Below are 14,135 nucleotides of genomic sequence, written 5' to 3' on the forward strand. Positions count from 1 at the left end.
CCGGCCTGTTCATCTGCAGTGTACAGTCTGTCTTAGCTACAGTAGTTGCTTGTGATTTATATGTGCAGGTGACAGAGATATTGCTTTCGAGGGAGGGCAGAGCCTTCAGTCTGTAATGGGAAGCTGGGCTGCCTCTGGAATGTGGCCGTTTGATGCTGATGACGCTTCACTTCTGTAGCCCACACAGGTGCTGCTCCGTGCGTTCAGACTGGTTAAGATCAAATGTGATGCCTCCGAAGTGTGGCTGGGAGCCCCTGGCACGCCCTCTCTTGCTGTTATTTCCTATAGAAAATTCTTTTTGACAAATGCATTTTTTAGGTGGCAGGCGTCTTCTCAAGAATGTGTCTTTGTGGTGTTTGCCAGGAAATGCCTTGAATTTAAAAATTGTCAGTGTTGGCTACTGGAAAGAGTATGAAATATGGAGTCAGACAAAACCAGATGTAGATTTGAGTCCCATCTGCCCCTTCCCAGCTGTGCAATTTATGCGTGTTCCAGTCATTCAAGCCTCTTACTGCCCACGAGGAGCCTCCCTTACAAGGTTTCTTGGCACATAGTAAATGCACAGCAAATGCTATTTAAAAGAATTAATGTGTGAACTCTGAATTTTAAACCAAGAAACACCATTTCTTACCTTGTGAGGTTTCTTACAAGGGTTTTTCATTGTCCTCTGAAGCTTCCAAATACCTTTACCACCTATTTGCCCTGCGTATATGAAGAGCTACATTTTCATCACACATTTACTAAATAAGTGGATTTTTTTAGTCTCCAGAATTTTTTTTTTAATTTGAAGCTTGAAAGGCAACTTGTGGGTTTGAATCAGAATACCCTTGTTTAGCAGCTGAGACAGGTATGCCCACGGTACTTGGAAATCTTATTTCTACAAACTTGCTGGCTGAAAAGCTTGCCGGGCCAGACAGCATTCTGACCCTCTTTCATGGAATAGTACTTTTTTGCCTTTATGAGCAAATGTACCTTTAGATTTGGAGGCAAACAATAGTGGGCTGAGGAGTTGACAGGTAGGGAATTGGGACGGTGGGTGTGGAGCCCTCTTTTGAGGTTCTTGGCCATGAGAAGCTGGGAAGGAGAGGGTAGGCTCACAGTGAGGCTTGGCGCTGGAGGGCTTTGCTTGTTTTTGCGTTGCTGGTTTGCTCTGAAGGTGGGTGATGTCACCAGTGACGACGTGTTCTTTTCCAAATCATACTTGCGCATTTCTGACTGGCCTCTTAACGGATTAAACACTTAAAATTCTCTCTTCTCCTATCTTTGGTAATGCAACTTTCTACTGGTCCTGGTCCTTCTGCCTATGACTAAGACGGGTTTATTTATTTTTTTGAAGATATAAAAGGTATTTATTTTGTTTGAAATTTACATATGTTGAAAGTCACTTTTTTGACGAATAGTTCCGTGAATTACGGTTTATTTCTTTAAACGGTCATCTTTCCCAGGGTCTGTCCTTGCCTTCTGTACATTTTCTTGAGTAATCTCATTTGCTCTCATGATTTTAACTTCCACACCTGTATGGTGCAGGCACCCAAGTTTATAACTTCTCTTGCCTCATACATGTCTTCCCCCGGATGTCCCTGTAATTCCTATTTCTAATAGTGCCGTCGCCTTGGCCTTGGCCGGGAGCCTACGTGATATTCCCTTTCTCTGTCCCTCACTTGGTGCGGCCACACCATAGCTCACCAATTACTATTGATTTTTTGCCTTTAAAACCAGGGTCCTCAGCTGTAGCTGCAAGTAAGGATCACCTGCGGAACTTTTAAAAGTTCTGTCCCAGAGCTACTGAATCAGCATCTCTTGAGGCTTAGGCACGCATATTTTTATGAAGTTTCCCTGGTAATTCTCATGTTCATCTAGCATTGAAAACAACTCAGCAGAATTTGTTCTCCCACAGTTCCAGAGGCCTCCCATCTTGGAATCAAGGTGTCCGCAAGGCCGTGCTGCCTCTGAAGGCCTTGGGGGAGGGTTCTCCTTTGCCTCTTCCCGCTTGTGGTGGCTCCAGGCGTTCCTTGGCCTGTGATCGTCTAACTCCAGTCTCTGCCTCCATCTTCACCTGGTCGTCTCCTCTCTTTCCCTGTGTGTGTCTCCTAAAGACATTTGTCACTGGATTTAGGGCCCCCAGCAATCCAGGATGATCTCATCTCCAGATCCCTAACTACGTCTGCAGAGACTCTTTTTCCAGGTAAGGTCACCTTCACAGGTTCTGGGACATGGACCTGTCTTTCTGAGGGCCACCCGCTACGTTCCTCCTCAGGTTAGGGTGGTTCTCCCATCCAGTCATCCTGACTCTAATCCAGATGTGCGTCTTGCATGCTGCTGCCCTCATGATTACTTCATATGCAATCATGTTAGTCCTTTGCTTACATCTTACCAACTCCCATTCTTCTTAGGGTAAAAGGCCATGCCCCTTGTCGTGGAGTATCAGGGGGTTGTAATCTGGGCCCTGCCCACCTTTTACCCTCCTAGCCCTCTGCGTCTGTCCTCTTGAACTCTACCCTCCCACAGCACTGAACCACTCCTTGCCCTTGTACATACGATTGCCCTGCATTCCCCATTTAGTCATCTTGTTCAGAGTCCAAGAAAGTTCACACTCTCTGCTCTGTGAGGGCTTCTGATGTGGCTCTTCCCACGTGCTTTGAATGACTAGTGCATCTTGTCGCACGAGTGTTTTGTCACGCTTGTTTTTATGTCTTTCTCTGCTTTTAAGTGGAGAGCTCTGAACACGGGTTGGTTGATATTCATCGTTGCAGCTCTAGTACTTGGCATTATAAATATTGAACGAATGACCATGTAGCTTAACCTGATTCGAAACTTTTCTCATCGTGACACTGTTTTCTCCACTGCCTTAACTATTTCCAGCATGGTTTTTCACTGGGTGTCATGTAGATGTATTAAGTAAGCAGGCATATTAAGTGGACTGGCATATTTGCTTAACCTGAAATATCTGTGCATCTCTGCTCAGGCAGTTGAAATGAAAATGCTTTTGCATATGTTAAGGTTGACATTTCTGGTTTTTGTGTTTTCACCTTTATATTAGATATGGCTTTGGGGTTGCAAGTAGCAGAAACCAACCTGAGTTAGCTGAAACTAAAAAGAATTTCACCAACAAGGGTCAGAGTACATCTGGGCCAATAGAAGCCCTTAAGGACCCTCTTTCCATCTCTTTTTGTTGCTTGTCTCTGTTCATCTGTTTCACTCCTCACTTCTCTGCTGCTTCATCACGGAACAGACTGTGACATCCCCACAGCTCCCATGCTTCCAGTTTGCAGCTCTGGCCACCCACGCAGACTGGCGGTTGTCTCTCGTCCGGCTTTGCGTTTTTCCGGGATGAGAATGTCATTGGCCAGCTCGGGCCGGATGTCTGCCTCCAGCTATTCAGCTCCAGGGTGGTGGAGAGGATGCTGGCCTGGCCGTTTCATTCAGACATGATGCCGGGGCTCCCCTTAGGGAGTTCAGGGCTGGATTCCTGAGAAGGGATGTCATGGGGAGCAGATCTCTTCAAAAGCACCTGCCGTGCTCTTACTAGGTTCGCTGTCCTTGACCAGCAGTATATAGTTGAGAGAAAGATGCAGCGGAGATCTGGGCAAGTGTGAGGGTCACAAGGAACCTTGCCAGATCTTGTACCAATTGCCTCTAGGCCACAGTGGTGAAAATGTCCCTTAATTGTTTACAGCCCTGCCTTTGATTGATTCACGTACGTTTCTCTTAATACAGGATGCTCATCTTGGTTTAAGTGACACGGAAATATATCAGGACAAAGTGAGTTTATAATGGTTGTTTACTCATGGATATGTTCTTTGTAGTAGTGATCACAGATATGTTTAAGAAAACAATGCACATTATTCTGATCTTGCCTCAGAAAAAGGAGAGGAATAAGACTTGAAACAAATTATTTTTGTATTCTAGAGACATTTTCTTTTTGCTGACGTTCCTTTGTGATGGAAATGGAGACATTAAAAACACAGCAGGAATAATTTCTGGTGATAATTTAAATCCATTGTCATACTATAGCTACCGAATTGTAAAACAAACAACACAAACCCCTTGTTCTGACTTTCACTGTTCTCAGTGGGCCTTGTGTCCCACCCAGAGATCATGGCCACCATGATCTCTGGGATTGACGGACAAGTGGCAAAGGCAAGACTTCCAGGAGAGGGTGGAGCCGCCACACCACAGGCACTGCCCCTGACTTTGGTGCTCCGAGGGAGCTTTGGAGCTGTTATGTTTATCCACACAGATTGGAAACAATTCCCTTCCTTCTTTCGGTTCTCTTTTTGAAAAGAATTTCTGCCAAGAGGGAGTTGGAGAATAGGCATGGCAGTGTGGCAGCATGAGAAGCGGTCAGAACGTACAGGGACCCTTAATCCAGAGTTAGAAAATACAGGTGAAAACGGAAACCCTCCTGCAATCCTGCATTTCTTTTAAACACTGGTACTGGCTTAAAGTATTAATTCAGGAAATCTGCTTAAGGACAGTAGTGTTTTCCAGGTGACTTTTAGAGATATCTGTTAGTGGACTAAAACTCATCTTTTCTACCTTTGGGCTTTTTAATGGTCAACCTTCTTGTAGAGTCGTACTTTATGTTTAATTTTGCAGGCTAGTTTTTGCTAACCTGACAGTATAGGGTTCAAATAGCCATGGGAATGAAGGTGGAGAATTCCAAACTTTTAAGAATGCAAGTAACTAAATTGGGTCTTACAAATAAAGATCCTACAGACATTAACATGATTTGCGAGTGAGAGATGAGGTTTAATTAGAATGCTAGCTTCTAACTAGTTCATTTAAAAATATTTCTTGAGTGTTTCTCCGGGGCCCATTAGGACTGCGCTTGCTGAGTTGAGCCAGCACTAATACGGCCTCTGCAGAATTTTCATTTGCTTATTTTATACTTGGTCTCTTCTGAAAAGATTTGAAGCGTCTGACTTTATAGAATAGGAAACCGGTAATTACTTTGTACATCACTCTTCAATTAAGTTTCCGGAAGTGATTTGAACTTTATCATAGCTGACGTCTGTGAACCGTCTGTTCTGTGTCCCTTTTGTGGGGCGGTTAGTGGGCAAGTCTTTGTGAGCATTCCTGTCTTTTCCCTTAGGCCGTCGAACTTTTATTCTTAATGCCTTTAAAATCTACAAATAAATGAACCCTCTCATCTCTGTTTATAGGTACAATGGTGCTTTACCTAATGGAGACAGAGGCCGGAGGAAAAGCAGATTTGCACTCTACAAGCGGCCGAAGGCTAACGGAGTCAAACCCAGCACGGTCCATGTGATATCCACGCCGCAGGCATCCAAGGTAGGGGCTCCTTGGAACCGAGAGGGCCGGCGGTGACTCATGGTTATTGCTGATCAGCTGCTCTTCCCTTTGGGTCTCATTTCTCTGTGGGACAGTTTCTCAACCATTTGAGCTGGATAATCTTTGTTGTGAAGGGCTGTCCTGTGCATTGTATGTTTCGCAGCATCCCTGGCCTCTGCCCACTAGATGCCAGTAGCACCTCAGCCCCCCAACCCCCAACTGCCACCACCATGGAGACAACCAAAAGTAGCTCCAGGGCTTGCCACATTTCCCCTCCCTCCCCTCCCCTCCCCTCCCCTCCCCTTCCACCCCTCCCCACCCCTCCCATCTGTCCCCCAGTCCTCACCCCATAATGAACGACTGATTTAGGATATAGTGGAATCAGCATATTATCAATTTAGAATAGTTATGGTTGAAAGATAAATGATATTCTTTATCCTGAAGAGAGTTTTTATGTTAAATTTTGATATAAACCTCACTAAGATTTGCTGTTTCCCTTCTGTTACTTAAGGAGTGGGTGTTTTCACATAATCTACATGTACATGGAATTGAATTTGTGTAATTATTAGAAAGATTGGAAGTAAACAGAGCTAAGTGCTCTAAGAAGTCTATGATACATATTCCTCTTGTAAGTTTGAAGTATATAAAATGTTCATTTTTTTATGATTATTTCATTTGTTTTTTGATATATAAGTGGAGGGGAACCCTGAATTTCCATTCTGGCTGATATCGTCTATTAGATTATCTTTTAATTAAGTACGTTACTTAATGTGTAATATAGTTTCCTTTTTATTTATTTAAAACAATTTTTTTTTTTGCGGTACGCGGGCCTCTCACTGTCGTGGCCTCTCCCGTTGCGGAGCACAGGCTCCGGACGCAGGCTCAGCGGCCATGGCTCACGGGCCCAGCCGCTCCGCAGCATGTGGGATCTTCCCGGACCGGGGCACGAACCCGCGTCCCCTGCATCGGCAGGTGGACTCTCAACCACTGCGCCACTAGGTTTGTTTATCATAATAGGCTTGGACCATGTGGAATAAATGAGAGACTTGCTTCCCATTTTTTACTGAAAACCCATGGTTCAGAGAGAAATGAACAGCTTCATGGAAGCATATGTGGTATTTATACTCAGTGTTAGCAACAGGTCACCTCTGTTAACGTTTTTATAAAAAGTTCCTGTTGTTCTTTCTGAGGCAGTGCCTCGGAAAAAGTTTGTGAGAATGTGCCAGTCCAGACTGTCTTGGGTTAGGGAGGGAGTGGTTAGATGAGAAGATATCAAGCACCAGGGAGACAGGGAAGAATAATACATAGTGGCCAAGTTTTAGGCTAGAAAAAGGGAAATAAAGTGAAAGTTTTAGGGAGGAAAGGACACTTGATAGGGTAAACAAAGGAAATCAGCCTTACGAAGGTTCTGAGAAAAGGAGGAAGTGAAATGGCCACAGAATCTTGGAAGGTCAAGGAAGTATGAGAAACGTTTTACAGTCCCAAAATATTTGGAGGGGAAGGATACCAAGACAAGCATGTGATGATGCCAACAATATTCTGCTATTATAGACACGGTCTTTATAATTTTGTCTATATGTTGATATTTCTCTTTCCTTTCTCTGGCTCTGTACCTTTTTACATTTACTTTTTTTTAATCCAAATTTTATATTAACACAAGGGCTTTAGATATTTAAAAAAATTTATAGAAATCTTCCGTTACACTGGCTTCATGTTACAGTAGAATATGAACTATATCCTCCACTAGCTACTATTAGAAGATCGTGGCTCTTCCAGACTCATTAGCCACCTCCATCTGCTCCAGTTTTAGGCTTTTTCTATTTTACCTTTATACCTAGATTTTATCTGACGTTATTTGGATTATAAGTCTTTTGGAAGCTGTCTGTCTAAATCTGTTTTTTAAAAAATCGCTGAGAGTAGTATAGTAGGGACAATTGGGTTTTGGTCTTTTTTTAAAAAATAAATTTATTTGTTTATTTTTGGCTGTGTTGGGTCTTTGCTGCTGCGCGCGGGCTTTCTCTAGTTGTAGCGAGCGGGGGCTGCTCTTCGTTGTGGTGCGCGGGCTTCTCATTGTGGTGGCTTCTCTTGTTGCGGAGCACGGGCTCTAGGCGTGCAGGCTTCAGTAGTTGTGGCTCGTGGGCTCTAGAGCACAGGCTCAGTAGCTGTAGTGCACGGGCTTAGTTGCTCTGTGGCATGTGGGATCTTCCCGGACCAGGGCTCGAACCCATGTCCCCTGCACTGGCAGGCGGATTCTTAACCACTGTGCCACCAGGGAAGTCCCAGGTTTTGGTCTTATAACCTGTAAAAAAAAAAAAAAAATTCTCAGGGCCTCCGTTTCCTCATTTATAAAATGAGTTAGCTATGGGCAGAAGCCATGTTAAATCAGGAAAGATACTTTGGTTATAAGCAACAGAAATGATTCTGGCTAAAACAAACAAAGCATACATGGAGACATTATTAAAGGTTAGGGTAGGCACAGCTCTCAGAATCGGGGGAAAATTGAGTAACCAGGTTTTGTGAGAGAAGAGAACCAGAGTATCCACAGGAGTTAACATAGATATTCTTTCCAGGGTGTTATAAAGTGGCTCCAACTACCTTCAATCACTTTGAAAGGTTTTTAATTTTCAGGAAAGAGAATCTCATAGGCCCGTACAGGGTCAGTCAACCATGTCCAAGGGAGATGAATGGACCAGGCATATTTATTGTGAGCTGATCACCTACCCCATATCGCCTTTCTCTTATTTATCTTGGTACCTATATGTTGGGGGCCTTGTGCATAGTATGTCATCCTACCTGAACCTAGCACCTTAGTCACAAATCCCTCCCTCCTCCTGTTCCGCCTCAAGCTCCCATTCCCGGACCGTGTTGCCCGGCCGCTCCTGCTGCCACCTGCTCTGCTGGCCTCCTAGACAAAGTCTCTTAGGTATTTAACCTTTTCTTCAAATGCTCCTTCTACTACCTTACCTTAACTGAATCCTGGTTTTTCAGTAATATGTTCTTTTTCCATCTTTTCCAGTTCATGGCATTAGAAATGATTTCATTTTGTTTCCATTTCAGTCTCTTCTTTTGTAACCCTACCTTACTCATCTAAGCTGTCTCTTCCCCTGCCTCCTGCCCTCATTGACCTATAGATCACCCTTCTGCATGTTTCGCTGACTCCGTCCCCACCTTAGTCTCTGTGACTCCCCGGGCTGTATTCAACCGAACATGAGCATCTGTGGTGCATACTGCTGTAACTCTTTCAATTTCAAGGACTGTCACTTCTGTTCCACATTTCCCACAGATACAGTGGACCTTATAGCCCATTGTCACTTGTAAGTTACCATGACCTCCAGTTCATTCTACTCGTGTACACATATACTCTCCTTATCAGATTTCATCAGAGCTTCCAGCCCTTTAGCCTGTCCTTATTTGCCACGGTTGTTAGCCCACTTGGCTCTTCCAGTTATGTGTTAAACTTCACCCCAGATTCCCTTTCTCACCCTTCTTTGTGCGTCCCTGGCTCTGGGCCCTTCCCAGGCCCTGCCGGATTGTTTTTCTCATCTTCCTTCTCTCTCACCCTGTTTCCCATCAGAAGGCCAGGGTGTGTGGTAGTACTTGGCAGAGGCTGTTTGACTGGAACCAGCAGTGCTTTCCTGTGAAATTTGTGATTCTGCAGTATTGGTAATGAAAGGGTCATCTTTCACTGGAGGTGTGCAAGTGAGCTCTGGAAGGGTGGGGTGATTACCATTGTTAGAATTGGAGTGCTTGGCCTCTGAGCATGCTTTTTCTTCCCTCTGCCCCAGTCATTCCTTCTGCCCCACTGTCTGGGGGCAGACCAGGGAGACCCCTTTGCTGATGGCAGTGGCAGCTGGGAAATGGGCCCTCTTAGTCTTCCATGCATCCCCGTGTCCAAGCTAAGTCAGATGAGGGTGGCAAGTATGTGCCACTGTTGTGTAATTGCTATTTGTGTAATCAAGATTTGTGTAATCTTCATTTGTGTACCTATTTGCTCTTGAAATAGTAATACTCAAAGATATTTCTTCTGTTATGTAAGGTGTTAAAAGAAAAACCTGAAGCCCTGTTTTACTTTTAGCAGGTCTATTACATAGATATAGGGCATTTAGCAATTTATTCATCCACGTATATTTATCTAGTCCTTTTCTGTGGCCAGCCATCATCTAGGTATTGGATGTACTACAGGGACCAAAACATGTCCGCGTGGAGCTAATCGTCTCGTGAGTAGGCAAACAATAAGTAATCACGTGGATACACGTTTATCTGAATATTTTGAAAAGCATGGTGTGGAAAAAGAATACGGTGCTATGAGAAGAGGAGGCACAGAGTTTAGTCTGGGTGGAAGGGGGAGGATCTCTGAGGAAGTGGCCTGTGAGCTGCGAGCTGAACGGTAAAGAGGAGTTAGCCAGGCGAGCAGGGAGGTCTAGAGCTCTTGGGGTCCTGCTTGGAGAATTTGGATTTTTTTCCAAGGGGAAACATTGAAGGGTGATTAGCAGAGGGAGTGGCAGAATATGACTGAGAATTTAAGTCGATTTATGCTTGTTCGTTTACTTTTTAATGATGTGGGGCAATGATTTTGCTCTTATTTAATCAGTAAACAGTAGCTGGTTGTGGTGGGGATGGTGATGCTGTCTGATAAGTAAATATTTTGCTGGTAACGTGGTTTAAATTTAGCAACGTTACTGTGGAAAACTCTTCATCATGGTTTTCCCTTCTTAGATTGTGCTTTATTGAAATCTCCTTTTTTGGGTATTTTTACTTTTAAGAAGTAATTGAATATCACTTTGTTCCAGTTGGCATTATTTCAGAATGGAAAATATCAGTGGTCTAGCAGTGACAGTTCAGAGAAAAATTGGGGCTATTTAATGTAGTTGTTACAACCAGGGCTGCTCTTAAGCTGTTCCCACTGGGATGGCTCGACTGCTTGACGAGATATTAAAACTCTTCCTTTTCGGTCAGTGGATAATGTAACAGTAACTGGGAGAAGTGGTAAAAACTAATAATACAAATTTCAGTGTGAACTCATTAGTTCAAGCTAATTTTGTAGACTTTAGTGGGGTCTTTTTGCAGCACTCACTGTCTGTCTGTCCAGCCTGGCTCTTAGAGACAGTGGTGGCATATCTCCACTGCACATTCATTGTGAAGCTGAAGCCTTCTGTTCTTGCAAAGAATCATCTGTTTATCATTATCCTCGATTTTAAAATTGCTACAGCTTTTTTTTTCTTTTTTAACATCTTTATTGGAGTATAATTGCTTTACAATGGTGTGTTACTTTCTGCTGTATAACAAGGTGAATCAGTTATACATATACATATGTCCCCATACCTCTTCCCTCTTGCATCTCCCTCCCTCCCACCCTCCCTATCCCACCCCTCTAGGTGGTCCCAAAGCACCAAGTTGATCTTCTGTGCTATGCAGCTGCTTCCCACTAGCTGTCTATTTTATGTTTGGTAGTGTATGTCCATGCCACTCTCTCACTTTGTCGCAGCTTACCCTTCCCCCTCCCCGTATCCTCAAGGCCATTCTCTACGTCTGCGTCTTTATTGCTGTCCTGCCCCTAGGTTCTTCATGACATTTTGTTTTTGTTCTTTAGATACCATATATATGTCTTCACATACGGTATTTGTTTTTCTCTTTCTGACTTACTTCACTCTGTATGACAGTCTCTAGGTCCATCCACCTCACTACAAATAACTCAGTTTCGTTCCTTTTTATGGTTGAGTAATATTCCATTGTATATATGTACCACATCTTCTTTATCCATTCATCTCTTGATGGACACTTCGGTTGCTTCCGTGTCCTGGCTATTGTAAATAGAGCTGCAGTGAACATTTTGGTGCATGACTTGTTTTGAATAATGGTTTTCTCAGGGTATATGCCCAGTAGTGGGATTGCTGGGTCGTATGGTAGTTCTGTTTTTACTTTTTGTAAGGAATGTCCATACTGTTCTCCATAGTGCCTGTATCAATTTACATTTCCACTAACAATGCAAGAGGGTTCCCTTTTCTCCACACCGTCTCCAGCATTTATTGTTTGTACATTTTTTGATGATGGCCATTCGGATCGGTGTGAGATGATATCTCATTGTAGTTTTTGTTTTTTATTTTTATTTTTTTGTGGTACGCGCGCCTCTCACTGTTGTGGCCTCTCCCATTGCAGAGCACAGGCTTTGGACATGCAGGCTCAGCGGCCATGGCTCACGGACCCAGCCGCTCCGCGGAATGTGGAATCTGCACGGACCGGGGCACAAACCCGCGTCCCCTGCATCGGCAAGCGGACTCTCAACCACTGCGCCACCAGGGAAACCCTCATTGTAGTTTTGATTTGCATTTCTCTAATGATTAATGATGTTGAGCATTCTTTCATGTGTCTGTTGGTAATCTGTATATCTTCTTTGGAGAAATGTCTATTGAGGTCTTCTGCCCATTTTTGGATTGGGTTGTTTGTTTTTTAATATTAAGCTGCATGAGCTGCTTGTAAATTTTGGAGATTAATCCTTGTCAGTTGCTTCCTTTGCAAATATTTTCTCCCATTCGGAGGGTTGTCTTTTCATCTTGTTTATGATTTCCTTTGCTGTGCAAAAGCTCTGAAGTTTCATTAGGTCCCATTTGTTTATTTTTGTTTTTATTTCCATTTCTCTAGGAGGTGGGTCAAAAAGGATCTTGCTGTGATTTATGTCATAGAGTGTTCTGCCTATGTTTTCCTCTAAGAGTTTGGTGGTGTCTGGCCTTACATTTAGGTCTTTAATTCATTTTGAGTTTCTTTTTGTGTATGGTGTGAGGGAGTGTTCTCATTTCATTCTTTTACATGTACCTGTCCAGTTTTCCCAGCACCACTTATTGAAGGGGCTGTCTTTTCTCCACTGTATATTCTTACCTCCTTTATCAAAGATAAGGTGACCATATGTGTGTGGGTTTATCTCTGGGCTTTCTATCCTGTTCCACTGATCTATATTTCTGTTTCTGTGCCAGTACCATACTGTCTTGATTACTGTTGCTTTGTAGTATAGTATGAAGTCAGGGAGCCTGATTCCTCCAGCTCCTTTTTTCGTTCTCAAGATTGCTTTGGCTATTTGGGGTCTTTTGTGTTTCCATACAAATTGCGAAATTTTTTGTTCTAGTTCTGTGAAAAATGCCAGTGGTAGTTTGATAGGGATTGCATTGAATCTGTAGATTGCTTTGGGTAGTAGAGTCATTTTCACAATGTTGATTCTTTTAATCCAAGAACATGGTATATCTCTCCATCTATTTGTGTCATCTTTAATATCTTTCATCAGTGTCTTATAACTTACGGCATGCAGGTCTTTTGTCTCCTTAGGTAGGTTTATTCCTAGACATTTTATTCTTTTTGTTGCAGTGGTAAATGGTAGTGTTTTCTTAATTTCACTTTTGGATTTTTCATCATTAGTGTATAGGAATGCCAGAGATTTCTGTGTATTACTTTTGTATCCTGCTACTTTACCACATTTATTGATTATCTCTAGTAGTTTCCTGGTAGCGTCTTTAGGATTCTCTATGTATAATATCATGTCATCTGCAAACAGTGACAGCTTTACTTCTTCTTTACCAATTTGGTTTCCTTTTAATTCTTTCTCTTCCCTGATTGCTGTGGCTAAAACTTCCAACACTATGTTGAGTAATAGTGGTGAGAGTGGGCCACCTTGTCTTGTTCCTGGTCTATGTGGATGGTTTCAGTTTTTCACCATTGAGGACGATGTTGGCTGTGGGTTTGTCTTATATGGTCTTTATTATATTGAACAAAGTTCCCTCTATGCCTCCTTTCTGGAGGGTTTTTATCATAAGTGGGTGTTGAATTTTGTCGAAAGCTTTCTCTGCATCTATTGAGATGACCATATGGTTTTTCTCCTTCAATTTGTTAATATGGTTTATCACATTGATAGATTTGCGTATATTGAAGAATCCTTGCATTCCTGGGATAAACCCCACTTGATCATAGTGTATGATCCTTTTAATATGCTGTTGGATTCTGTTTGCTAGTATTTTGTTGAGGATTTTTGCATCTATATTCATCAGTGATATTGGCCTGCAGTTTTCTTTCTTTGTGACATCTTTGTCTGGTTTTGGTATCAGAGTGATGGTGGCCTCATAGAATGAGTTTGGGAGTCTTCCTCCATCTGCTATATTTTGGAAGACTTTGAGAAGGATTGGTGTTAGCTGTTCTCTCAATGTCTGATAGAATTCGCCTGTGAAGCCATCTGGTCCTGGGCTTTTGTTTGTTGGAAGATTTTTAATTACAGTTTCAATTTCAGTGTTTGTGATTGGTCTGTTCATATTTTCTATTTCTTCCTGATTCAGTCTTGGAAGTTTGTGCATTTCTAGGAATTTGTCCATTTCTTCCAGGTTGTCCATTTTATTGGCATAGAGTTGCTTGTAGTAATCTCTCATGATCTTTTGTATTTCTGCAGTGTCAGTTGTTACTTCTCCTTTATCATTTCTAATTCTATTGATTTGAGTCTTCTCCCTTTTTTTTTTGATGAGTCTGGCTAATGGTTTATCAGTTTTGTTTATCTTCTCAAAGAAGGAGCTTTTAGTTTTATTGATCTTTGCTATCGTTTCATTGATTTCTTTTTCATTGATTTCTGATCTGATCTTTATGATTTCTTTACTTCTGCTAACTTTGGGGTTTTTTGCTCCTTCTCTAATTGCTGTAGGTGTAAGGATAGGTTGTTTATTTGATATGTTTCTTGTTTCTTAAGGTAGGATTTGTATTGCTATAAACTTCCCTCTTAGAACTGCTTTTGCTGCATCCCATAGGTTTTGGGTCATCGTGTTTTCATTGGCATTTGTTTCTAGTTTTTTCTGATTTCCTCTTTGATTTCTTCA

General features: G+C 42.5%; 1 protein-coding gene across 1 annotated transcript in view; it reads left to right on the forward strand.

The window, feature by feature from the left end:
* PELI2 (pellino E3 ubiquitin protein ligase family member 2) overlaps positions 1-14,135 on the forward strand; it is a 208,419-nt gene that overhangs the window by 46,647 nt on the left and 147,637 nt on the right. Inside the window, exon 2 of the mRNA XM_032623134.1 lies at positions 5,166-5,295. Within this exon, the coding sequence (XP_032479025.1) occupies positions 5,166-5,295 (130 nt within the window). The remainder of the gene's footprint in view (positions 1-5,165; positions 5,296-14,135) is intronic.

The sequence above is a fragment of the Phocoena sinus genome, chromosome 2 (assembly GCF_008692025.1).
Source record: "Phocoena sinus isolate mPhoSin1 chromosome 2, mPhoSin1.pri, whole genome shotgun sequence".
NCBI lineage: Eukaryota > Metazoa > Chordata > Mammalia > Artiodactyla > Phocoenidae > Phocoena > Phocoena sinus.